Source organism: Culex pipiens, chromosome 3 (assembly GCF_016801865.2).
Source record: "Culex pipiens pallens isolate TS chromosome 3, TS_CPP_V2, whole genome shotgun sequence".
NCBI classification, from domain to species: Eukaryota; Metazoa; Arthropoda; class Insecta; order Diptera; family Culicidae; genus Culex; species Culex pipiens.
Window position 1 is genome coordinate 11,965,571 of NC_068939.1, and position 25,282 is coordinate 11,990,852.

A 25,282-nucleotide genomic window follows, 5' to 3' on the forward strand; every position below is an offset into this window, starting at 1 on the left:
CAACTAATTTTGCAAAACTTTTGATAGAAACTTGCTTGCTCACTTCTTATTGAGCTATTTATCACTCGATTTCAGTTGAAAACGCTTTTAATTAGCTTTAATTGAATGTCAAAGTTCTGACCTGCCAACATTAGAGGCACGCTGGAATTAGATGCTGTTCCCCTATTTTCAATTGATTTTCAATTAATATTGAATAAATTTTCAATACATTTTCAATTAATTTTCAATTTATTTTCAATTTATTTTCAATTTTGTTTTCAATCAATTTTCAATCAATTTTCAATTTATTTTCATTTTATTTTCAATTTATTTTCCATTTATTTTCAATTTATTTTCAATTTATTTTCAATTTATTTTCAATTTATTGTCAATTTATTTTCAATTTATTTTCAATTTATTTTCAATTAATTTTCAATTTATTTTCAATTTACTTACAATTTATTTTCAATTTATTTTCAATTAATTTTCAATTTATTTTCAATTGATTTTCAATTGATTTTCAATTGATTTTCAATTTATTTTCAATTTATTTTCAATTTACTTTCAATTTATTTTCAATTTATTTTCAATTTATTGTCAATTTATTTTCAATTTATTTTTAATTTATTTTCAATTTATTTTCAATTTATTTTCAATTTATTTTCAATTTATTTTCAATTTATTTTCAATTTATTTTCAATTTATTTTCAATTTATTTTCAATTTATTTTCAATTTATTTTCAATTTATTTTCAATTTATTTTCAATTTATTTTCAATTTATTTTTAGTTTATTTTCAATTTATTTTAAATTAATGCTCAATTTATTATCAGTTTATTTTCAATTTATTTTAAATAAATGTTCAATTTATGTTCAATTTTTGTTCAATTCATTTTCTATTTATTTGCAATTTAATTTCAATTTATTTTCAATTTATTTTCAATTTATTTTCAATTTATTTTCAATTTTGTTTTCAATCAATTTTCAATTTATTTTCATTTTATTTTCAATTTATTTTCAATTTATTTTCAATTTATTTTCCATTTATTTTCAATTTATTTTCAATTTATTTTCAATTTATTGTCAATTTATTTTCAATTTATTTTCAATTTATTTTCAATTTATTTTCAATTAATTTTCAATTAATTTTCAATTTACTTACAATTTATTTTCAATTTATTTTCAATTTATTTTCAATTTATTTTCAATTTACTTTCAATTTATTTTCAATTTATTTTCAATTTATTTTCAATTTATTTTCAATTTATTTTTAAATTATTTTCAATTTATTTTCAATTTATTTTCAATTTATTTTCAATTTATTTTCAATTTATTTTCAATTTATTTTCAATTTATTTTCAATTTATTTTCAATTTATTTTCAATTTATTTTCAATTTATTTTCAATTTATTTTCAATTTATTTTCAATTTATTTTCAATTTATTTTCAATTTATTTTCAATTTATTTTCAATTTATTTTCAATTTATTTTCAATTTATTTTCAATTTATTTTCAATTTATTTTCAATTTATTTTCAATTTATTTTCAATTTATTTTCAATTTATTTTCAATTTATTTTCAATTTATTTTCAATTTATTTTCAATTTATTTTCAATTTATTATCAATTTATTTTCAATTTATTTTCAATTTATTTTTAGTTGATTTTCAATTTATTTTAAATTAATGCTCAATTTATTTTCAGTTTATTTTCAATTTATTTTAAATTAATGTTCTATTTATGTTCAATTTTGTTTAATTCATTTTCTATTTATTTGCAATTTAATTTCAATTTATTTTCAATTTATTTTCAATTTATTTTCAATTTATTTTCAATTTATTTTCAATTTATTTTCAATTTATTTTCAATTTATTTTCAATTTATTTTCAATTTATTTTCAATTTATTTTCAATTTATTTTCAATTTATTTTCAATTTATTTTCAATTTATTTTCAATTTATTTTCAATTTATTTTCAATTTATTTTCAATTTATTTTCAATTTATTTTCAATTTATTTTCAATTTATTTTCAATTTATTTTCAATTTATTTTCAATTTATTTTCAATTTATTTTCAATTTATTTTCAATTTATTTTCAATTTTTTTTCAATTTATTTTCAATTGATTTTCAATTTATTTTCAATATATTTTCAATTTATTTTCAATTTATTTTCAATTTATTTTCAATTTATTTTCAATTTATTTTCAATTTATTTTCAATTTATTTTCAATTTATTTTCAAATTATTTTCAAATTATTTTCAAATTATTTTCAATTTATTTTAATTTATTTTCAATTTATTTTCAATTTATTTTCAATTTATTTTCAATTTATTTTCAATTTATTTTCAATTTATTTTCAATTTATTTTCAATTTATTTTCAATTTATTTTCAATTTATTTTCAATTTATTTTCAATTTATTTTCAATTTATTTTCAATTTATTTTCAATTCATTTTCAATTTATTTTCAATTTATTTTCAATTTATTTTCAATTTGTTTTCAATTTATTTTCAATTTATTTTCAATTTATTTTCAATTTATTTTCAATTTATTGTCAATTTATTTTCAATTTATTTTCAATTTATTTTAAAATTATTTTCAATTCATTTTCAATTCATTTTTAATTTATTTTCAATTTATTTCAATTTATTTTCAATTTATTTTCAATTTATTTTCAATTTATTTTCAATTTATTTTCAATTTATTTTCAATTTATTTTCAATTTATTTTCAATTTATTTTCAATTTATTTTCAATTTATTTTCAATTTATTTTCAATTTATTTTCAATTTATTTTCAATTTATTTTCAATTTATTTTCAATTTATTTTCAATTTATTTTCAATTTATTTTCAATTTATTTTCAATTTATTTTCAATTTATTTTCAATTTATTTTCAATTTATTTTCAATTTATTTTCAATTTATTTTCAATTTATTTTCAATTTATTTTCAATTTATTTTCAATTTATTTTCAATTTATTGTCAATTTATTTTCAATTTATTTTCAATTCATTTTCAATTCATTTTCAATTAATTTTCAATTTATTTTCAATTTATTTTCAATTTATTTTCAATTTATTGTCAATTTATTTTCAATTTATTTTCAATTTATTTTCAATTTATTTTCAATTTATTTTCAATTTATTTTTAATTTATTTTCAATTTATTTACAAATTATTTTCAAATTATTTTCAATTTATTTTCAATTTATTTTTATTTTTTTTTGTTTTTCTTCCTATTTTTTAAGTTTATTTAAGGAACTTTTTTATTTATTTTATGAACTTTTAGTTTATAGAAATTATCTACATACTGGGACCGTGGTGTAGGGGTAAGCGTGATTGCCTCTCACCCAGTCGGACTGGGTTTGATCCCAGACGGTCCCGGTGGCATTTTTCGAGACGAGATTTGTCTGATCACGCCTTCCGTCGGAAGGGAAGTAAATGTTGGTCCCGGACTAACCTAAAAAAGGTTAGGTCGTTAGCTCAGTCCAGGTGTAGGAGTCGTCTCTCTGGGGTCTCTCTGGGTTCTGCCTCGGTGGAGTCGCTGGTAGGCAGTTGGACTAACAATCCAAAGGTCGTCAGTTCGAATCCCGGGGTGGATGGAAGCTAAGGTGTAAAAAGAGGTTTGCAATTGCCTCAACAATCAAGCCTTCGAACACCTAGTTTCGAGTAGGAATCTCGCAATCGAGAACGCCAAGGCAATGCTGTAGAGCGAATAATTTGATTTTGATTTTTTGAAATTATCTACAATTAATTTTATTTTAAATTTTAGTTGAATTTATGATTGAAAAATACGAAAACAAATTAGGGTCATTCCAGGTCAACTGAGTACACTTTTGGACTCGACCTTCACCGACTTGGACCAAACTTGGAGGGAACGTTCATCTATCGATAGTTAACAGAAATCCCAAGTTTGGTGCTGATTGGACAATCCCTCTATTTTTGGCACCGCCCTCTTTTTTGGTGATTTTCTAAAAAACTTTTTTTTCTTTTAATCATAACTTTGCAACTATGTGAGCAAAAGACTTTCTACAGGTTGCATTTTATAGAAAATTGTCCAAGGAATTCGATAAAAATAAAATTTTAACTTTTAAATGCCCACTAATATTATATTTTAACGTTTTAAGTATAAAAAATCAGTTTTGACCAATTGCGTATATTTTTATTTGTTCTATTTTATCACCATCGTGTTCCCCGGACAATTTTACATAATAATCTATGTAGACTTCAAACTAAAATGAACTATTGGCGAAATACAGCGATTTTACTGAAAAAAGTTTGATTTTGCACTGCACTCTGTCCTATAAATTCAAATCCGAAATAAGTTTCTCACATATAAAAACCTAATTATGCGAGATTCATCCTTTTTTGTTGAAAAGTACACCATGAACTTCCGAGTGCTGCGCAAAATCAAACTTGTTTCAGTAAAATCGCTGTATCTCGTCAATAGTTCATTTTAGTTTTAAGTCTACATTGATTATTATGTAAAATTGTCCGGGGAACACGATGGTGATAAAATAAAACAAATAAAAATATAAGCAATTGATCAAAACTGAATTTTTATACTTAAAATGTTAAAATATAATATTAGTGGGCGTTTAAGGGTTAAAATTTTATTTTTATCGAATTCTTTGGACAATTTTCTATAAAATGCAACCTGTAGAAAGTCTTTTGCTCAAATAGTTGCAAAGTTATGGTTAAAAGAAAAAAAAGTTTTTTAGAAAATCGCCAAAAAAGAGGGCGGTGCCAAAAATAGAGGGATGGTCCAATCAGCACCAAACTTGGGATTTCTGTTAACTATCGATAGATAAACGTTCCCTCCAAGTTTGGTCCAAATCGGTGAAGGTCGACTCCAAAAGTGTACTCAGTTGACCTGAAGAAATGACCCATTCATTATTTTAATCATGTTATCACCTTTTATCTCTTAAAATTTAACTTTTTTTAGAATACCAATTATAAGGCATTTTGACCGAAATAAGTGGAACATTTTTGGAAGAACTTCCTGATAATTTGTAAAATTTGACAATAAGCCACCATTGTTCTATGAAATTAAAAAAAAGGAATCATTGTGGAGCTTCAGTTGAGTTAAGAAATGTTTTCTATTATTCAATTAGATGATTCTATTTATATTCGAATTCATCCCAAGCAGCAAGATAATAGTTTGCCCTTTTCCTCGACAGACGTAATTGACATTCAAGTACGTCCTCGGTGGTGTACCCCACTCCCCTTCAATTCCGGGTCCACTGGAAAATTTAATTTCGCACAAAATGGTAAATAGACCATCGCCGTACGTGACAAATGAACCTGCTCCTCGCAGCCCAGACAATGCTCGGTGATTATCACGTCATTGTCAAAAATTTGTCGCCATTCGGACGGCGTGGGAGGGACCGCGCGTGACATTCATCGCAGCTTCCTCCTTTTTTGGGGGGGCCTCTAGAGTTTCCCCAAAAAAATCTTCCATTTTTGGCGACACAGCCAGCATCCTCGAATCGATTTTTTTTTTTCGGCTTTTTGCTAACGACCGACACAAGTGGATTTCCTTGTAAGTTGAGTTGTGTAGTACTACTACACATTCTGTGTCGAAAGTTTTTATTTTTTGGCGAACTGAATCTCAACCCATTGAGGATGAAAGACGCCGTCCAGTCGGAGTCACTGACCTCGCCGTGTGTGTGTTTGTGTGTGTGCGAGTGTTGTGAAACCAGTGCATTACACTCTTTACACAGCCCAAGAACAACAACAAAGCCCCTTCTCCCCCTCTTTTCGATTCTTTGGTTGCGGTTGGGAGGTTATCCTCCTAGCAGCAGAAGGAGGAACAGAGCAATAATCGAAGTAACGAGTTGAGAGCAGCGCCAACACGGCCGCTTTTTGACCGGCTGTCTGTCTGTGTGTGTCCATCAGAGGAGATATCCGTAAAATTATATCAAAAGCAAACGAAGCAGCAGCAGTCAGCAGCAAAAGGTGAGGCGGTGCCTAACCATAAACTGCTGGCTGGTCTGGTGGTCAAAGAACTTAAATTTGAGGGAGATTGGGGGAATTTTAGAACCAGTTATCTGGAAATTTGGGAAAGCTAATTTTTCGATTGCATCAGATAAAATTTAAGCTAAATTTACCTAAAAAATCTGGCCTGATATCTGAAAAAAGTTGTAGTAGTATTTTTATATTTATGTATTTTGGTATTCCATGTATTTTTCATGTATTTTTCATGTATTTTTCATGTATTTTTCATGTATTTTTCATGAATTTTTCATATATTTTTCATGTATTTTTCATGTATTTTTCATGTATTTTTCATGTATTTTTCATGTATTTTTCATGAATTTTTCATATATTTTTCATGTATTTTTCATGTATTTTTCATGTATTTTTCATGTATTTTTCATGTATTTTTCATGTATTTTTCATGTATTTTTCATGTATTTTTCATGTATTTTTCATGTATTTTTCATGTATTTTTCATGTATTTTTCATGTATTTTTCATGTATTTTTCATGTATTTTTCATGTATTTTTCATGTATTTTTCATGTATTTTTCATGTATTTTTCATGTATTTTTCATGTATTTTTCATGTATTTTTCATGTATTTTTCATGTATTTTTCATGTATTTTTCATGTATTTTTCATGTATTTTTCATGTATTTTTCATGTATTTTTCATGTATTTTTCATGTATTTTTCATGTATTTTTGTATTTTTGTATTTTTGTATTTTTGTATTTTTGTATTTTTGTATTTTTGTATTTTTGTATTTTTGTATTTTTGTATTTTTGTATTTTTGTATTTTTGTATTTTTGTATTTTTGTATTTTTGTATTTTTGTATTTTTGTATTTTTGTATTTTTGTATTTTTGTATTTTTGTATTTTTGTATTTTTGTATTTTTGTATTTTTGTATTTTTGTATTTTTGTATTTTTGTATTTTTGTATTTTTGTATTTTTGTATTTTTGTATTTTTGTATTTTTGTATTTTTGTATTTTTGTATTTTTGTATTTTTGTATTTTTGTATTTTTGTATTTTTGTTTTTTGTATTTTTGTATTTTTGTATTTTTGTATTTTTGTATTTTTGTATTTTTGTATTTTTGTATTTTTGTATTTTTGTATTTTTGTATTTTTGTATTTTTGTATTTTTGTATTTTTGTATTTTTGTATTTTTATTTTTTGTATCTTTGCATTTTTGTATTTTTGTATTTTTGTATTTTTGTATGTTTGTATTTTTGTATTTTTGTATTTTTGTATTTTTGTATTTTTGTATTTTTGTATTTTTGTATTTTTGTATTTTTGTATTTTTGTATTTTTGTATTTTTGTATTTTTGTATTTTTGTATTTTTGTATTTTTGTATTTTTGTATTTTTGTATTTTTGTATTTTTGTATTTTTGTATTTTTGTATTTTTGTATTTTTGTATTTTTGTATTTTTGTATTTTTGTATTTTTGTATTTTTGTATTTTTGTATTTTTGTATTTTTGTATTTTTGTATTTTTGTATTTTTGTATTTTTGTATTTTTGTATTTTTGTATTTTTGTATTTTTGTATTTTTGTATTTTTGTATTTTTGTATTTTTGTATTTTTGTATTTTTGTATTTTTGTATTTTTGTATTTTTGTATTTTTGTATTTTTGTATTTTTGTATTTTTGTATTTTTGTATTTTTGTATTTTTGTATTTTTGTATTTTTGTATTTTTGTATGTTTGTATTTTTGTATTTTTGTATTTTTGTATTTTTGTATTTTTGTATTTTTGTATTTTTGTATTTTTGTATTTTTGTATTTTTGTATTTTTGTATTTTTGTATTTTTGTATTTTTGTATTTTTGTATTTTTGTATGTTTGTATTTTTGTATTTTTGTATTTTTGTATTTTTGTATTTTTGTATTTTTGTATTTTTGCATTTTTGTATTTTTGTATTTTTGTATTTTTGTATTTTTGTATTTTTGTATTTTTGTATTTTTGTATTTTTGTATTTTTGTATTTTTGTATTTTTGTATTTTTGTATTTTTGTATTTTTGTATTTTTGTATTTTTGTATTTTTGTATTTTTGTATTTTTGTATTTTTGTATTTTTGTATTTTTGTATTTTTGTATTTTTGTATTCTTGTATTTTTGTATTTTTGTATTTTTGTATTTTTGTATTTTTGTATTTTTGTATTTTTGTATTTTTGTATTTTTGTATTTTTGTATTTTTGTATTTTTGTATTTTTGTATTTTTGTATTTTTGTATTTTTGTATTTTTGTATTTTTGTATACTTGTATTTTGTATACTTGTATTTTTGTATACTTGTATTTTTGAATACTTGTTTTTTTGTATACTTGTATTTTTGTATACTTGTATTTTGTATACTTGTATTTTTGTATACTTGTATTTTTGAATACTTGTTTTTTTGTATACTTGTATTTTTGTATTTAAAGTATTTTACAATCAGATTGTTGCAGTATTATGTTTGTAAGTTTGTCAATTTTGGAATAAGAAGACAACATTTTCCTTGGTTGCTGTGCACCTTTAAATATTTTTTTAAAGTATTTCAAGTATTTTTATTCAAGTATTTAAGGTATTTCAAGTATTTAAAGTATTTAAAGTATTTAAAGTTTTTAAAGAACTTAAAGTATTTAAAGTATTTAAAGTATTAAAAGTATTTAATGTGTTTCAAGTATTTAATGTATTTCAAGTATTAAAAGCATTTAAAGCATTTAAGTATTTTAAGTATTTTAAGTATTTTAAGTATTTTAAGTATTTTAAGTATTTTAAGTATTTTAAGTATTTTAAGTATTTTAAGTATTTTAAGTATTTTAAGTATTTTAAGTATTTTAAGTATTTTAAGTATTTTAAGTATTTTAAGTATTTTAAGTATTTTAAGTATTTTAAGTATTTTAAGTATTTTAAGTATTTTAAGTATTTTAAGTATTTTAAGTATTTTAAGTATTTTAAGTATTTTAAGTATTTTAAGTATTTTAAGTATTTTAAGTATTTTAAGTATTTTAAGTATTTTAAGTATTTTAAGTATTTTAAGTATTTTAAGTATTTTAAGTATTTTTAGTATTTTAAGTATTTTAAGTATTTTAAGTATTTTAAGTATTTTAAGTATTTTAAGTATTTTAAGTATTTTAAGTATTTTAAGTATTTTAAGTATTTTAAGTATTTTAAGTATTTTAAGTATTTTAGGTTCAATTTATTTTTTGTATTTTTGTTTTGTATTTTGGATTTCTATATCACCTAAACTCCCAAGCTCGAGAAAAAGGCGAAATTTCCATACAAATTCCCCCGAGCTTGGGAGTTTATGTGATATTTTTGTATTTTGGCTGGATTAAAATGGTTTACTTTCAAAACTGACAATCCTTTTCCAACTGGTAAATTTGTAGAATCTACTGACTTCTTAGCTAAATTTCCTAATTTCAGGACCTGGTTCGAACTGTCAAATTTTTTGTTGTTTTGCTAAAAAAAATTAGATTGAAAATCAAAGTTTTTTAGGACTTTTAACTTATTTGCCATCACATTACAGAAAAGTTATTAAATATCAATTTCTGGAACCCCTTTTTATCTCCAACCTTCTCTATCCCCCTCAGAGTACAGAGTACGTTACAACGACGCCGCCACACACTTCTGTTTCTCCAGTTTTGTTATTATTCTGTTCATCCGCGCGGCGTCCGTCGTCGTCATCGTCGTTACCCGTTCTCGTCCGTTGGTTTCCTCATACGATCTTCCAGCTCTGCTCGTATGCGTTCGTGTAGCGAGTAACGAACTCCCCCAGAACGACCACAACATACCCAGCCGAGAGCAGGTGTCAAGGAACTCTCCGTGGTTACTGTTGCGCGATCCTCCCCTCCACCTGATCGATCCCAATTCCGACCCAAGGGGGTTCGCATTAAATATCCCACATTCATTGATGATCGCGGCGATCGTGTGGTGGTGTGGTGGGAAGAGCTCTTACTTTCGACGATCCGTGACTTCACGTACACAACCGCTGACGGACATTCTTGAAGGTGTTTGCCTTCGAGATCGTTGCACTCTCTTCTGTGTAGAGTTGCGTGTGTTTTGTGTTTTCGAGCTGTTGCGAAATTCGCGTTTGGGATTCGATCGATCTGCGCTTGTCGACGGCGTGAGCACTAATTAGAACAATCAGCAGGTATGAGCATATCACTTGGAGGTATGTTAGAATCACTCGGCTAGATCTAATTTAACGATATATTGCCAAGATATCGAGGTAGCTCACTCAAATATGTACAAAATTGGAAAATTCCCTTCATCACTTTGCGTCCTTTGCATAAGACTTGGCACCGATTTTGGGGAAAAACTATAACCATCATCATTATGATAGACTCGAAAAAGTGGAGGCGGAATATGGTCACGGTCGGCAGTGCTGGCGCGTTGGCGTGTCCCGTCTGTCGCCACAAAGTTCTCTCGGCGAAATGTGATGAAAATTCCCCCCTGAATCATACTCGCTGGTATGTTTTGTGGGAAACCACTTTCTCAACCCCTCCCGAGGACACTCTCAGCTCGAGATCGAAACTTCTCTGGTTGTACAGTTAGGTTGTGTTGGTAGTTTTCTATCTGTGCCAAAAGCAGAACCATCTTGCTCATGAGAAATAATAATCTGCGAGGGTAACGAAACCATATTGCCCATTAATTCAGTCTAGACACGGGGCGAAAGGAGAGCATGCAGCCAGCTCAATAATGGAGTTCGTTGCATGTTCTTTATCTGAGCAGCAGCAGCAAATCAAAAAGTGCATATTCTGGCCACGTGCTCACAGCACAGCTGGGTCATCCCAAGCCAACGCCGTCGTCGTTCTTCGCAAGAAGCCGTGCGATAATGTTCTGCCGCGATGAACCTCGAGCTAATAAATATTCTTCCTTGTTTCGCCAAACACCGCCGGTGATAGATTTTTCCTACTCACGATGAGAGGGTGCATGGCCACATGGCGTGCGGAAGGTTATCACCGTAAGTCACCGTTGTAAAATGCTCGGGGTTCGCTGTTGGTTTCATTCAGATGCGTTGTAGAACGGTTCGGGTCAGGACAAGGAGTTGTGAACCGTATTAATTTAGAATTGGACAAGAGCATTGTTTAAGCAGAGATTTGGACAATGGTCTAATTGGTCGCAGTGGTTTCAAGGCTCTACAAAAAAAAACCCTCTTATGTCGAATAGCTAATAGCTTATGTTATCTTTTTAAAATTCTTCTTGTTGGAGTCATTGTTCAAAAATGATCAGTGATCAGTGAACATTTGATATACTCCAACACTATTGTCAATTACACGGGAAGACTGATTATGGGAAATCCAACAATCGATGTGTAAATTTTATTTTTTAATTTTTTGAATTAGGAAAAATATAAGCTATTTCAACCAAAAAATCAGCAAGCTCTGCCAAATTTAAGGAAGTTTTTAGCAAACTCAACTAAAATTTTAGTAAGGTCGAACATTAAACCATCGATTGTTGAATTAGTTTTATACCATCTCGCCGTGTAGTTTATAGAGGAGAAAAGCAACTCGCGACAAAATTTTGAGGCTAGGAATTTTGACAGGTATGAGTTTCATAAAGTATTCGCCTCTTTTTCTCTTCCACAAAAAAAATGGGGACAATGTAGCTGTCAAACTAGGCCAAAATGTTGAAGTCACTCACAAAATGAACTTTGAGTGATTTGAGTTCATTTCTGACGTCACGATTTTCTCCTCTATTGATTGTTGTGTGTAGCCTCAAAGAGATCGACTTCAACCAGAACTATGTATAGTATACGTTGCGAATCTCCTCCCTTATGTTAATGTATTTTTTTCTCAGAACTAGTACACATCAAAATACCAAATTTTATTTCAAGTTTTTGAAAAATTTATGGAAAAAATACGAAATAAATCTCACCCTAATAAGAATTGTGTTTTTAAAGAAAACTTATTTTGCTATCTCTCAAATTAGAGAAAGATATTGAAGACCTGGCAACACTGTTCTAAGTTATAGGTACTTGAGTAAAACTTGTAAAATTTTTCATTTTTTGTAAATCAATGGACAGCTTTTTAAATGATAACATGCTATGACAATTTAAGTTGATTTGGTTTTTAAGGAAGGGTTTTGTAAATTGAAATGTAAATTTCTTTTGGAGACATACATCATTGAAAATTTGTTTTAAAGACCTTTCCGAAGATCTTTAGAGTTTATTGATTTGGTAACACTACCATGAGATTTTCTAACTTAAGTGAAATTTATTTAACTTTTCAAGAACAAGTGTCGTAAATTTTGAGTAAAAAATCTTTCGAATTCACGTCTATAATATAGTTGAAAAGGTATTTCTGGAGTTTTTTTTAAGGAGGTCCAATAAACAACATTTTTATTTTTCGCTTTTGGGTTGTTTTGAACACCTCTGACCCAAGGCGGTTTCAAGAAGACTCAAAAACAAAATAAAAAAAAATATATTGGCCCTTCAAAAAGAAAACTCTAGATTTCACCTTTTTGATAAATATTGAAACTCTGTCAACACTGCCAAAAGTTATTTTTGGACAAAACAACAAAGTAATCATTTTAGTTTATGACATCTCTTCCTAAATAATAGACATAACTATGGTTACGTAATACGGGAAATATACCCATTTTCATCAAACTAAGCTTTTCGACCTATTCTCCTTATTACTTTGAAATAGTCAAAAACACTTTATGAAAGCTGTAATTCACGATCAAAGTTCTGATAAGCCGGTAACGGTACTATCCAAAGCTGAGATGTGGACTACCTTTAACAGCTGATTAATTCGAAGTTGGGAACAAAGTTTACGGGTGCTTAAAGAAACGAGTTATTCTACTGAAGGAAAAAAGTTACAAAATAACGTTCGAAATAGCTAGTAGATGAGGGATAGTTGGAGGATAAGAACGATTTCCGCACTCTAAAGAGAGTCGAAATAGTAGTTTATGCAACAAGTTGCAAAAAGAGGATTTTTTCAGCACGAGTCGTACATTTATCCAACAAGGTTCACCGAGTTGGATAAATACGAAGAGTGCTGAAAAAATCAAGTTTTGCAACGAGTTCCATACAACATTTTTTGCAATTCCGAAAAACACCCATTGAGTGAAATTTTATGTCAAATTTTCATGTATTTTGAATCAAAAAAATGTTGAAAAGTGTTACTTTTCGAAACAAGTGCTGAAAAGTTCAACTTTTCAGCACCCATTTCAGTGCTGGAATGTAGAACTTTTCAGCATTTATTTTGAAAAGTGTTGCTATTCGATTCTGTTATTTTTGGTACAGAAAAGTAGGCTATTTCGTCGTTCAAGAATGACAGGAAAAGTAAGTAGTTTCACGACGGAATTGCAAAAAAAACATTTCATTCGTTTTTCGTTTCGTTTTCGTTTTACGGAGCAAGGTGGGGGACGCGGCCTCAAGTCAATCCAAGTCCGGTTTCTTGTGGAAAAACGGGTAGTGGCCGAACTAGTATTGCAAACAAAATGAACACCACCGGAAGATATAGTGGATCGGGAGGGGGAAGGTGAAAGAAAATTAGTGTAGGTGTGAGTAGTAAGAACTTGGATTGATTGATCAGTTACGTTTATCTAAATTTAAAACATAATAAAGGAACTCTAAAGTAGTTATTCAAACAAAAATCAAAACTAAAAAGGCCTGGAAGAAAATACAAAGAAACCCTATTATGCATTCCAACTCTAAATGGAATCTAAGAATCGCTCTGGAAAACGAAAGATGAAATAACTTGTATATGGAATACAAATCTTAATGTTGAAACCTCCAAACGGGGTCCCCGTCCTGTCACGTCCGTCAGTAGTATTGTCGTACATTACACCTACAAACATTTCTGCCAAAACCTTAACTAAACTTTCTGAAATAACACTAATCTTAAATCCCCATAACTTTTAGTAACAAAGCTAAACGTTCCTTTATCTTGCCTAGTTTAAACCTGTCTTGCCGCTTCCAAAACTAATGAACATAAATGAACAGTTCATATTTTACAAGTTAAACAGGCATCGTGAATGAGAAAATAGACAACCATTTCGTGCCTTCCATTTCATTAGGGCACACAACTCATGTGAACAAGAGTGTAACTCTCTCACACCTTATGAAAACTATCATTTAAGTGAAAGGGACACACTCCTGCTCACAAAACCCATGCGCCCTTTTGAAATGTTAGGCTCCATTTGATCGTCAAAACTCCAGTAGATCCTCGATTCGCAACAATGGTCGATACAACCATAATCCGAGAACCGTTAGTTCAACAGATTAACGAATTTTGTCCGATATCATTTCATTATTGATTGATCGAGATGCTATGGCAACTTTGACAAATCAGAACAGTACTCAACATGAATGAAAATTAGCTATTCTGGCTGGATTACTTGCCCCGCTAACTGTCTAATGTAATTCTGATTATTGTTATCTTTAAACTAATTCCTAAAATTACTAAATGTAAAATCTTAAAAGACCCAATTTTAATTTTAATTTGGAATTCGAATGCAAAACTATTTTTATAGTCCTAACCTAACTCCCACATTCGATAGGGGAAAAGTCACATATGTAGCGGTTTGTTGTACATTTGTGATATTTCCACTATCGGAGAACCTCTTGGTCTCGACGCCAGCTTAACTCACCAGCAGTCGCGTTAGTATTCATTGTACACACGTTGTAAGGACACTTTAATAGTGTCCATAATACGCGACTTCCAGATGGTTAAGCCAAAAGACATCGATAAGCCTTGGTGCTGCGGCAAAGCGGGTTCTCTTCAGCATGGAACGATATCCATTGTGTTAATAAAATGGAAGTTTTAACAGTACTTGGAACAATACAATTAAACCCTCAATTTCATTACCATGACGGATCTATCCATGCCCCTTGACAAAATGAGTACTATAACGATTTATATAATACTCCCCCAAGGAATTGCAAAAAAAACATTTCAGCACTCTTATTTTGTGTGATGAAATGGAGGATGTATCAATTCTCTAGAAAAACAACAAAAGTAAGTTGATATGCAACGAAAATGCAAAAATTATGTTCTCAAAAATGTTTAGTAGAAACCAGAAACATCAGTAATTAAGAGATTTATGATTCAAATTTTTTTCTCATATTGATTTGTCCAGAAAAGTGTTTCTATGGACCAATATTTCTTGAAATGGTCCCTATCGCTATGGTACTGAAATATATTTAGTTCCAGGTAACGTAGTAAAATAAGGTTGATGAGTTTGCTGTTATCGATAAGTCTATGATTGAACGCAATTTTTAAACGCAAACTCAAAAAAGTTACTGGAAAAATGAGATTTGCCACACACTATTCGTATACACGTTTGGTATATCCAAAGAAGTATTTTTTATCATCCATTCGTCCATACAAGTTTCCATACAAATTTGGGGGTTGGTCATACAAAAATGTTATGTAAATTTTCAAAAACCTCAATTTTCTGATCGAATTGGTGTCTTCGGCAAAGTTGTAGGTTTAGGGGAGGAGAGAAAATGTTACCTTTTAAAAAAGATACCGACTTTTTCACTTTTTATCACCTTAATCAAATTACGCAAAATACCATTTTTAAATATGTTATTTTTGGATTTCTTTTGAGATAACCAAAAATTCCATCTTTGAGCTATGCCATAAAGTGATCAACATTGTTTGGTTCAAGTTAGGATTTTTTTTGAAAAATATTGAAATTAGGTCATTTTTTACTTAAATACACCGATTTTAAGTGATATCTACCTAAAAATGTTTTGTACCTGTAGAAATGATCAAGCTTGACAATTTTGGAAAAAAATGTCGATCGGTTTCCATTGGTTCCCTTTCCAATACAGTCCAGACTTGATTATCCAATAGCCTCGGATAATCGGATCTCGAAAAACAAATTTCGTTATTTTTGTTTGTCGAGCTTAAATATGACCCCAAAATTACGCTTAAATGATTTACAATTTTTTAATCCAAAATGGCGAAATATTGAAAAATAATAATGAAAAAAATTATAATTAAAAAATGCATTTTGATATTTAATAGGCAATCAACTGTTCAAATTTGACTAAAATGGGGTCGCAGAACTCAAATTTGATGTTATTAACAAGAAAATACAACAAAAAAAAAACGCTTGTTCGTGTTTTGATTATCCGAAGTGCCATACAAACCATCGGATAATCGAGGATTCGAATAATCGAGTCTGGACTATATTCAGTTCAGATAAGGATATCTCGGTAGCTATTGGACCGAATTTCGATGTTAAAAGATGAAACATTCGTAAAATTTTCTGATATTTCAGATAAAAAAAAAACATTTTTTCAAATCAATTTAAATTTATTTGCTGAGTTATAAATTGATTTTTTTTTCCTATACGCTGTCAGGTAGGGCGAATAGGGACAATTATTAATAAAAAAATGTATTTACCTGAACTCAAAAAATTGTATGAAACAGTGGGATATTGAACTCAGAAATTCATGATTTTTGGTTAAGGGTGCAGTTTGTATAGTTTTTGGAATTGCGTCAAATACCGTATTATAAAGAAAAGCCTGTTCACCCTGCCAGCATTCCTTGCAATCCTGAACAACCCTCCCAGAAGTCCTCAACCGAATTATAATGAGCTCCCCCTCCCCACCAAGACACATTGTTAAAGGAACAAGTAGTGGACACCGGACTTACATCATCGACCTCGATCACATCATCGTCGTCTGAGTCACGGATGTCGCGGATGTCCAGCTCCAAATCGAAAACACCAGCCATTTTGGTGTGGCGGCTTGTGTTGTCTGCTCCTTCTTTTCCTGCGTGTTTTGGTCCTCGGATCAACGAGGTTCTTCCTGCTTCTACTTTTCCTCCCCCTCTCTTCTTGTTCTGCTGAAGGATTCTTCCTTCTGACCTGGTCCTCCGCCACTTGCTGCCAGGAGGAGACTCTCAAACTCTATCAAATTTTATGAACACACTCGTGATTTTTCGCACTAGATTTGCTCCCTGGAACTGATTTTGCACTACGCACTAGCTACCGGAATCCTGTGAAGGTGGATAATTGCGTATTTTCTTAAAATTTACTCAAATTTCAAGGGGAAAACACCTTCCTAAAATAACACCAAAATAAATGCCTCCACCGAGGAGAGAACACACTGCGCGTCAAATTTCTTCCTGAGAAAACGGGGGTTTGTGGGTTGAGCACTCGCAAAATTCCACTACGCGTCGCCGAAAGAAACTAAACTTTAGAAATAAATGCGATTTAGTCCAAGTTTTTAGCCCGAAATTTATTCGTTTTCAGCAAACTGCGCTGCTTTTACTTCTGCTGTTTTTGTTCTTTTTGCGTCTTCTGTCACACGAACCACGCGCGGACCAGGGCTGCCAGTTTTGGTGGAAATTTTGCTGTTTGTTTATTTTGTTTCACAGGCGATGTCAAAAATTTTCAAAATAAGAGTTTTTAGAGTTTTGTTTGATTAGGTCCTATAAACATATGAAAGACAATAGTTTATTGGTCCTTTCAAAAAAACTCTGGAATTATATTGTTATTTAGATAAATTTAAAACTGATAGTGATAAATTTCTTGCACCAATGTCTAACTAATAGAGTACCTAATAAAATAACTCATAATTTTAAAAAAAGGAGGAAATAAAGCAAAACATTGTAAATGGGCAAAAGCCGAAGTGTAAACAAACAGTCTGTCCTGCTTACGTCAGTGGATGTTTACATTAGGAACGAGCAAGACAGACTCTTTGTTTACACTTCGGCTTTGACCCATTTACAATGTTTTGCTTGAAATTTTTGTTCAACTTTAAAAAAAATTACATGAATTTTGATTTTTTTTTCCAAAATAACATATTTTTTTAAAGCAAAATACAAAATGATGAACTTAAGAATGAAATAAAGCTAATAACAAAACAATACTATTTTTTGACAATCTGAACAAAATCCTTGCTGACATCACTGCCTTTCACGCACACTGCGAAATTTACACGCGCACACGTTTTTGAAGAGCGTGTGCTGTTTAGAAATACCACAGACGCAAAGTGACTAGACGTTTCACACACACAGATTTGCTTTTCCTTCCTGTACGGTATTTTAGGAGGGAGCAGTCTAGTTTTATAGTCAGGTTAATATAAAAGTTGATTTATTTTCCAAAAACACCTTGCAGTTAATTTCAAAATTTATATTAAAATTTAAAATTGTAACAATTTTACAACTATCACGTCACACTTTGCGAAAACATTCAAAAAATCAGTCAACCAATCACGACCGCACGAATCAATCACACACATTGCGGTATTTTTGGACCAGCACGAACGTGCACAGTCGTGCACACCCCGCGCGTATCCTTGATTCGCACACGCCGCGCGATGGCCTTGCCCCGGCTCCCGTTATCTTATCCCTCCGTTGGGCCGGTTCGGTCGTACGAACTTCGCTCGTCTTCTACTTTATTTTTCAACACCCGAATTCATTATTTTTTCTGAAGTGCACACACTTGTCGACACCACAGCGCACACACACAACGTGCCGAATAATCTTCTATCAAATTCCGATTGAAAAAATATCACTGCATTCGTCCGGACCGCGTGTCATTTTTCACGAAATTATCAATCAATTCACCACGATCATTCATTGAATTTCACTAAACGATCAACAATAATCCAAAACTATCCCTTCGAATCACTCTTGAAAATACCTTAATTTGGGGATTTTATTTCCACCACACCATTACGCACCACACACTCTATATATGGAACGGAACCCCCCCAAAAAAAGGTGTCTTCTATTGCTCAACACTGACTGACTGACTGACTGCTACTGCCCCAGTATACTCCGCGGGCAGACCGCACGATTTCGACCGATGATGACGACGACGCGATTGAAAATGTAACTCTCAATGGAATGGATATAGTCCCGAGCCCGCAATTTTTACTATACACCCATCCGTAATACGTGCGCTTACTAGCACACTAATACACTCGCAGAAGCGTGCACAACTTTGTGGCTGTATTCGCGACCGACGGTGCAAGTCTTGCACAAATACTTTGAAACTTGCGTGAGTGTGAATGACGGTGTGTTAAAAAGTCAATGTTTTTAAATGTCATAAATAATTTATTGAACGACTTTCGAATCAATGGAACACTTCCATTCACACAGAAAAAAAAATATACGACCAGCCTGTACAAGGTTTGAATCAACACAAATTTTGTTGAATACAAGCAACAAATTGTCAATTCTTGTCAATGTCTTTTGCGGTTATGAAAAAGGTGTTTTGACGTTTAGCATTGATTCAACAAATATATTGTCTTTCAAATCAACAATCGTTTTGAAGATTCAATAATGCTTTTTCTGCGTGTGCAAGATTTTTGTCCATTTTTTTAAAAGTATTCCTTATAGGAAAACTGTAATTTCTTCCACTCGAATCCAGTGATTTCCCTGAAATGTAAAATATGTTAATTTTTATCAGGGGGTAGCGAAGAAGACGCCATCTTGGAAGTTCAGAAAACAAACACTGAGAATCAGTATTATACATATTACTATGGTTACACGAAGTGTGTTATCCTGGTTGAACTCAAAAGTCCCATGCAAATGTGTAAAAGCAAACTGGAAAATGTGTAATGCCGATTCTCAGTGTACGGGCGCAAAAAAAGGTAAACAGAAAAATCACTTTTTTCGATATGAATTTTCAGCCAATATTGGGATGGAATCTACAAGAATATGATAGAATTTGCCATCAGCAACACAATTCACGTGTTTTTTTCAGGAATTTATCGTTTAAATTGCGGAAAATTTGAAAATCAAAAACCTGAACAATGATTTGTTATGGGATACCATTTGACAGCTAGTGCTTTTGTTGTGGACTCTCATTTGACAACCGTGCTAATGTCGACTGTTGTCAGTTTGCTTTGGTCGGAATAGGGTTGCCATCCCCCCGATTTTTATGTACAACGGTAAAAAAACACGATCAAAAACCATTTCTAATCACTTTTTTTTATTAATTTTGATGCAAAAAAATATTGAAAAAGACAACATTTGTTCGTTGGATCAACTATGGTCCTCTTGGAACGAGCTGTCAAGTAGGACCTTTTCTGTCAAGCAGGACCATGAGGTTAATTTTTTTAAATTCATTTAAAAATCCATTTTATATCCTTTGAGATCGTTTAAAGGGTCATTGTTCTCCAGAAAATAAGCTTTATCGTTCACACTCAGATTGTTATGCCGAACTTCGGCAGAATTCTGCCGAAATCAGAACAACTTATCGCTCGGCAGAAAAATATGCCGAATCTCGGCAAAATGTGAGTCATTGTACCGATTACTCGGTGAAAAATGACAGTTAATTTGCCGAAGTTCGGCATTTTTCTGCCGAAGAAATCAGTTGTTCTGTTTTTGGCAGAATTCTGCCGAGCTCGAAAACCAAAAATGAGTGTGTTATGAGAAATAATATCACGAATTTAAACTTCATTTTGAGTCCTAATAGTTAGTTAGTTAAAATAATATTCCGTCATCATGGGTGACATTGGGTCTAGGGGGTGAGATTGGGTCAAATAAATTTCAGCATTTTTCACCCCCCCTACCCAATGTAATGACCGAGCCACGTAGCCTTGGTAACGCTCCCGCCTAGTAAGTGGTAGATCGGGGTTCAAATTCCGGCTCGGACCAACACAACTGGTGATCTTTTCCCTTCTGGATTCGATTGCTTAGTAAAGAGAAGGTAGTGTATCGTCACAAACTGGACCTTATCACGACACCTTAGGGAGGCAACCTATGGAATGTTAACATTAACCTTAACATGTTAACATTGAGTTGAGAATGAAATAGCCACTGAATCCGCTTTGTAAATGCCGGCCCCGATACTCTTCAAGGGTGTTCCCCTCAGGAACTGGGAAAGATTTACTTTTTTTTTTATACCCAATGTAACCCCTGATGACGGTATTTTTTAAATAAAAATGGTCCTAAAATGTAGCTTAAAATTCTGATATTATTGTACACAATGACCTTTGTACGACCACAATGGACTTAAAATGGATTTTTAAACGAGTTATGTTCTAAATTTGCCATTCATTTCTTTACCCATGCTTCTAAAATGCCATGGCAGTTAAAGATTTGGTTACGGTTTATTGATTCTTGAGTGCTTTAATTTAAAAGTCGAAGTTGAAATACAATGAGAAACAATTCGAAATTAGATCAAATCTGAAGTTTTTTTTAAAAGGTCCATTAAACCAAATTTCCAGTTTTTACTTTTTGGGTGTTTTTAATACCCCTGACTCAAGGCGGTTTATTAATACCTCAAGGCGGTTTCAAAAACACCCAAAAAGCAAAAACTGAAAATTTGGTTTATTGGTTCTAAAAACAATCCAGAAATGCTAAATGTCTAACGGTGAAATTTTATTTGTAATTCTGAAAATTTAAAACTATTATATTTCATTTTGAATTGCAAATAGATTTTAAATTTTAATTTACAAATCAAGAACATTCTTATGGTACGTTCGTTTGATGGCTAGTTCGGCACTGAGTGCCGCACTCAGAGCTGTCAAAGTGTTTCTTTGAAGAAACTCGCGCTAGTTCCGCACGAGTTTCGCCGCCATCTTGGAACTGAAACTCTAGTGCCGCACTCGATAATTTTTCAGTTTCATGCGAGTTCCATGCACACTGAAAAAGAATGTTCGTTTGAACCAAAACTGGCACCGACGAGTGCGGCACTCAGTGCCACACTGGCTGTTCAAACGAACGTACCATTAGAGTGTCAAAACACTTCAAGTTTCACTTAGAAAAAAAAACTCTAAACCTCGCTCTAAACGCAGAAAAATATTTAGACATATTTGAACTAACAAAACATGAATTAAAAAAGAAGAATTGAGATCAAGCTTAGATTCAACCTAATTTTGTTGATTGAATTTTTTTTTGAGTATAAAACATAAAACTGAATTAAAAATGTTCCGGGTCATTTGCTCCCGTGATTGAAAAATATCCAGAGTTTTTTTTTGAAAAGGTCCTATAAGCTATTGTCTTTCATATGTTTATAGGACCTAATAAAAAAAAGTCGAGATATGTTTTCCAAATAATTTGTGAAAATAATAAAGAGTTTGATCTGCGTCCGAAACATATTTGGTCTGAAAAGTCTTTGGTAAAGTAGTTCAATCTCGCAAGCAGAGCCAGGGATGCCAGATTTGCAGATTTCTCTGCAAATTTGCAGATTTCCGAAATTTGTTGCAGACAACTTTTTTGTTGCAGATTTTTGCAGATATTTTACCGATGAGGTTTGCAAAAAAAAAATAATCCTTATGTGACAATTTCTTTGAATAAGTTGAGTAACCCAACAGTACATAGCATTTACAAATTTAGAATCAATCTTTTTAGACTTACGTCAAGTTTGATTACTGTCAAAATATGCAAGTATTCCGAATTTTCCCAACTATTTTTTTAATCACTGTTCCCAAGTGATTGTCGGAAAAAATACAAATCAGATTGCGCGCTCTACAACATGGCTTTGGTGTACTCTACTGCAAGCTTTGGTGTACTCTACTGCAAATCTTGGTATTCAAAAGTTGCTCAAGTTCAAGTTGCTTGGCTTCAAGAAAATTCAATTGTAATTAATTAATGTCTGTTTCAGTAAATGTTTTCCAAGGTTTTGGCTATTGTTGAAAAAATGCTGTCCTAAGTTATTTGAAGCAAATATTGTTGTTTACTTCATTGTATTTTCAGATTCTTATATGGAACAATTTTGAAAACATAATGGAGACATAAATAGTTCAATTTGAGTTTTAGCATTTTTTAAATAAATTTCTTCATGTTTTGTAATAATTAAGAATTAACGATGAATTAGATTTTCTACCTCTGTTAATTTAAAAAAAATATGAAATGCGAAGTTACATAAGATTTTCAATGTGGTTTTTAAAATATTTTTTTAAATTGCCTTCCATCGGATGGAGAAGTAAAACGTTGGTCCCGGTCTCAGTTGGCCGTTAAGTCATTCCGTAAGAGTCGTCCTCCTGGTATATTGTTATTATAAGATATAAGATTAAAAGGTAAATGTTCAATGGCAATTTCTAAATAAAACATTCAATTTAATTAAGATTCAATGATTCAAATATGATTTACATTCGTTTTTACCTAAGTCGCCAAAAATATTGACCAAAAAAATAACGAGTTTTTTCTTAAACATGCTTAACTGTAGCGATTATGTATACATTCTTTTTAAAAGTTCAGTTTTCTTTTCGCGGGAAGCACAGGTACAACATTGTTCAATCTACATGACACTTATGTGTGAGAAAATATTCCGGAGTTTCTTTTTTCCATTGAGCCGGTACAGCCAAACTTTGTCGATGATTTTGTTCAGTGAGTTTTGTTTTTGATAACATATTCATTTTTGTTAGCCAAAAAAACTTATGACAAACAGCTAGCTTCAATTTGTCAAAAAAAAAACCTAATCAGTTATAACAAACATTATCCCAATTCAATCAACAATGATGTTGCAAATGTTTTTTTTTAGTTTTTGTCTCCGCTTTTCTTTTTTTTTCTTTTATAACTTATAAACATGAATATGGAATGTTAAACGACTAATTACAAACGAATCATACATGAATATGATACCAAAGAAAGCTGCTCACTTTTTCTAATGATATTTTTAGCACTTTCTGCATTACTGTTTGTATCACAGTACATATCTACAGATTTTTTTTCGAAAAGGTCCTATAAACATATGAAAGACAATAGCTTATAGGACTCTAGATATAAAAGAAAAAAAATGCAAACTTTTTTTTTCTCATATTTTCAACCGATCCTGTTAAAATAAACAAATAAAATAACTAGTGTCACAAATAAGATTAATTTATTTGGATTATAAGAAAGAAAAACAAAGATATATTACAAAAATGTGTTTATTTCATTTACTTTTATTTTGTTTATAATTGTATTGCAATTGTTTTGTCGATTGCATTTGAATACAAATGGTCGTAGAAAGTTTATAAAGTTTAATTTCCTCAGCACAACAACATTTATAAAAAAAATTAAATGCACTTTTTGCGTTATTGTTAAAAAGCTATTCTTTTAATTTCTTCAAACAATATAATTTCAATTAAACAATATATTTTAAGGTGATTTCTTGACACATTTTCAAACATTTTTCAATGTTTTAAAAATATTGGCTTTTTAAAGCTTTTTCCTAACAAAATACATTGCTAAAATGTTTTATTGAAAACAACATCATTTTTTGCTTACTCATTTATAAGTAAATCAATTTTAAACAAATTCCTCAAGAAAGAAATTTCAATTCAAAATTTATGTTTCAAATAAACACATTCAAAACTGTTAGAAATTCAATATTATAGTCATTCTGTTCAATAATCCGAGTTTTTTTTATTTTTGATATATTTCAATTTTGTACGAAATTGATAATTATGTTTTCGGACCAAAAGCAAAAACAGATCAAAACGACAGTTAAATATTTATTTATTTTTCATTTTTTGTTTTATTCAAGAGCCAAGTTTATCGAGGAGGAATATCGACAATAAAGTGTTGACTGTCATGTAATTTTTTTAAGAGAACACATACAACTAGAGCGTCCAATTTCCCGTCCTGGGAAAAAAATTCGAGAGATTTCCCGAAAAAAGAATATTTCCCTTATCCCGAAATTCCCGAAATTCTATCAAAAGTATTATTTTTTTGAACTTTTTGGAACATTTTTTTAAATAAAAAATAATGAAATACCATTTACCATTTGAAAATAAAGTACCCCTTCCCGCCAAGGTCAAAATTAAGTTTCTTCTACGTTTTTGTTTACCATGACCAAATTAGATGCAAATTGAATTGATATCATTAAATGTCTCAAAGAGGGTTGTGCTAGAAGAATTAGGTTAATTAGTTTAAAATTGTTCGAGAAATTTTAGTTTAAAGTTGAAAATTTATATGGCACTAAGAACTACAAGGGCGTAAGAGTTTTAAATGTGAAACTAATGAACTACTTTTTTGCTATGAAAATGATTTTAACCGAAGGTTGCATCATTTAAAAATCATTGAAAAACTTCTTCGTATTACACAAAAGCGCAAAAAAAAATGCAAACATTCCTTCAAAAACTCGCTCCAAATATTTGAAACATGGAGTTAAACTTTCTGTGAAGTTGCTGTGAAGGTTACCATGGCACTTTGAAAAGTTTAACTCCATGTTGCACGCACACACTCTCACATTTAATTGCTCGATACTTTGAGTTGTGATTGCATGAAAATTGTATTTCAAGTGAAAAAGATTATTTTTAAGGCAAATTAAATACCTATCTATTAATTCCTGAGCTCAAACCAGTGAAATTTGTTCTGGAAAATATATTTGTATTTTGCTAGCTGAGTGCTCTTTTAGAGAAGTAAATATTGAGAAAAAAAAACCCTAGAAAAAAAAACTTATTTTTTAATATTTTGTATGATTATAAATTTAAAAAAT

General features: G+C 29.9%; 1 protein-coding gene across 6 annotated transcripts in view; it reads right to left on the minus strand.

Annotated features, from left to right (window-relative positions):
* LOC120432601 (ribosomal protein S6 kinase beta-2) overlaps window positions 1-18,784 on the minus strand; it is a 70,445-nt gene extending 51,661 nt beyond the window's left edge. The window contains exons 1-2 of one of the 6 annotated variants that reach the window (XM_039597847.2): window positions 18,653-18,784; window positions 16,552-16,896 (exon numbers count right to left, since the gene is read on the minus strand). In XM_039597847.2, coding sequence (XP_039453781.1) covers window positions 16,552-16,632 — 81 coding nt within the window. In that variant the 5' untranslated portion in view covers window positions 16,633-16,896; window positions 18,653-18,784. Of the gene's footprint in view, window positions 1-16,551; window positions 17,254-18,547 lie in introns of those variants that run through there. The other 5 variants (XM_039597843.2, XM_039597845.2, XM_039597846.2 and 2 more) reach the window with 5 other exon arrangements.
* Window positions 18,785-25,282: the final 6,498 nt, after the last annotated feature.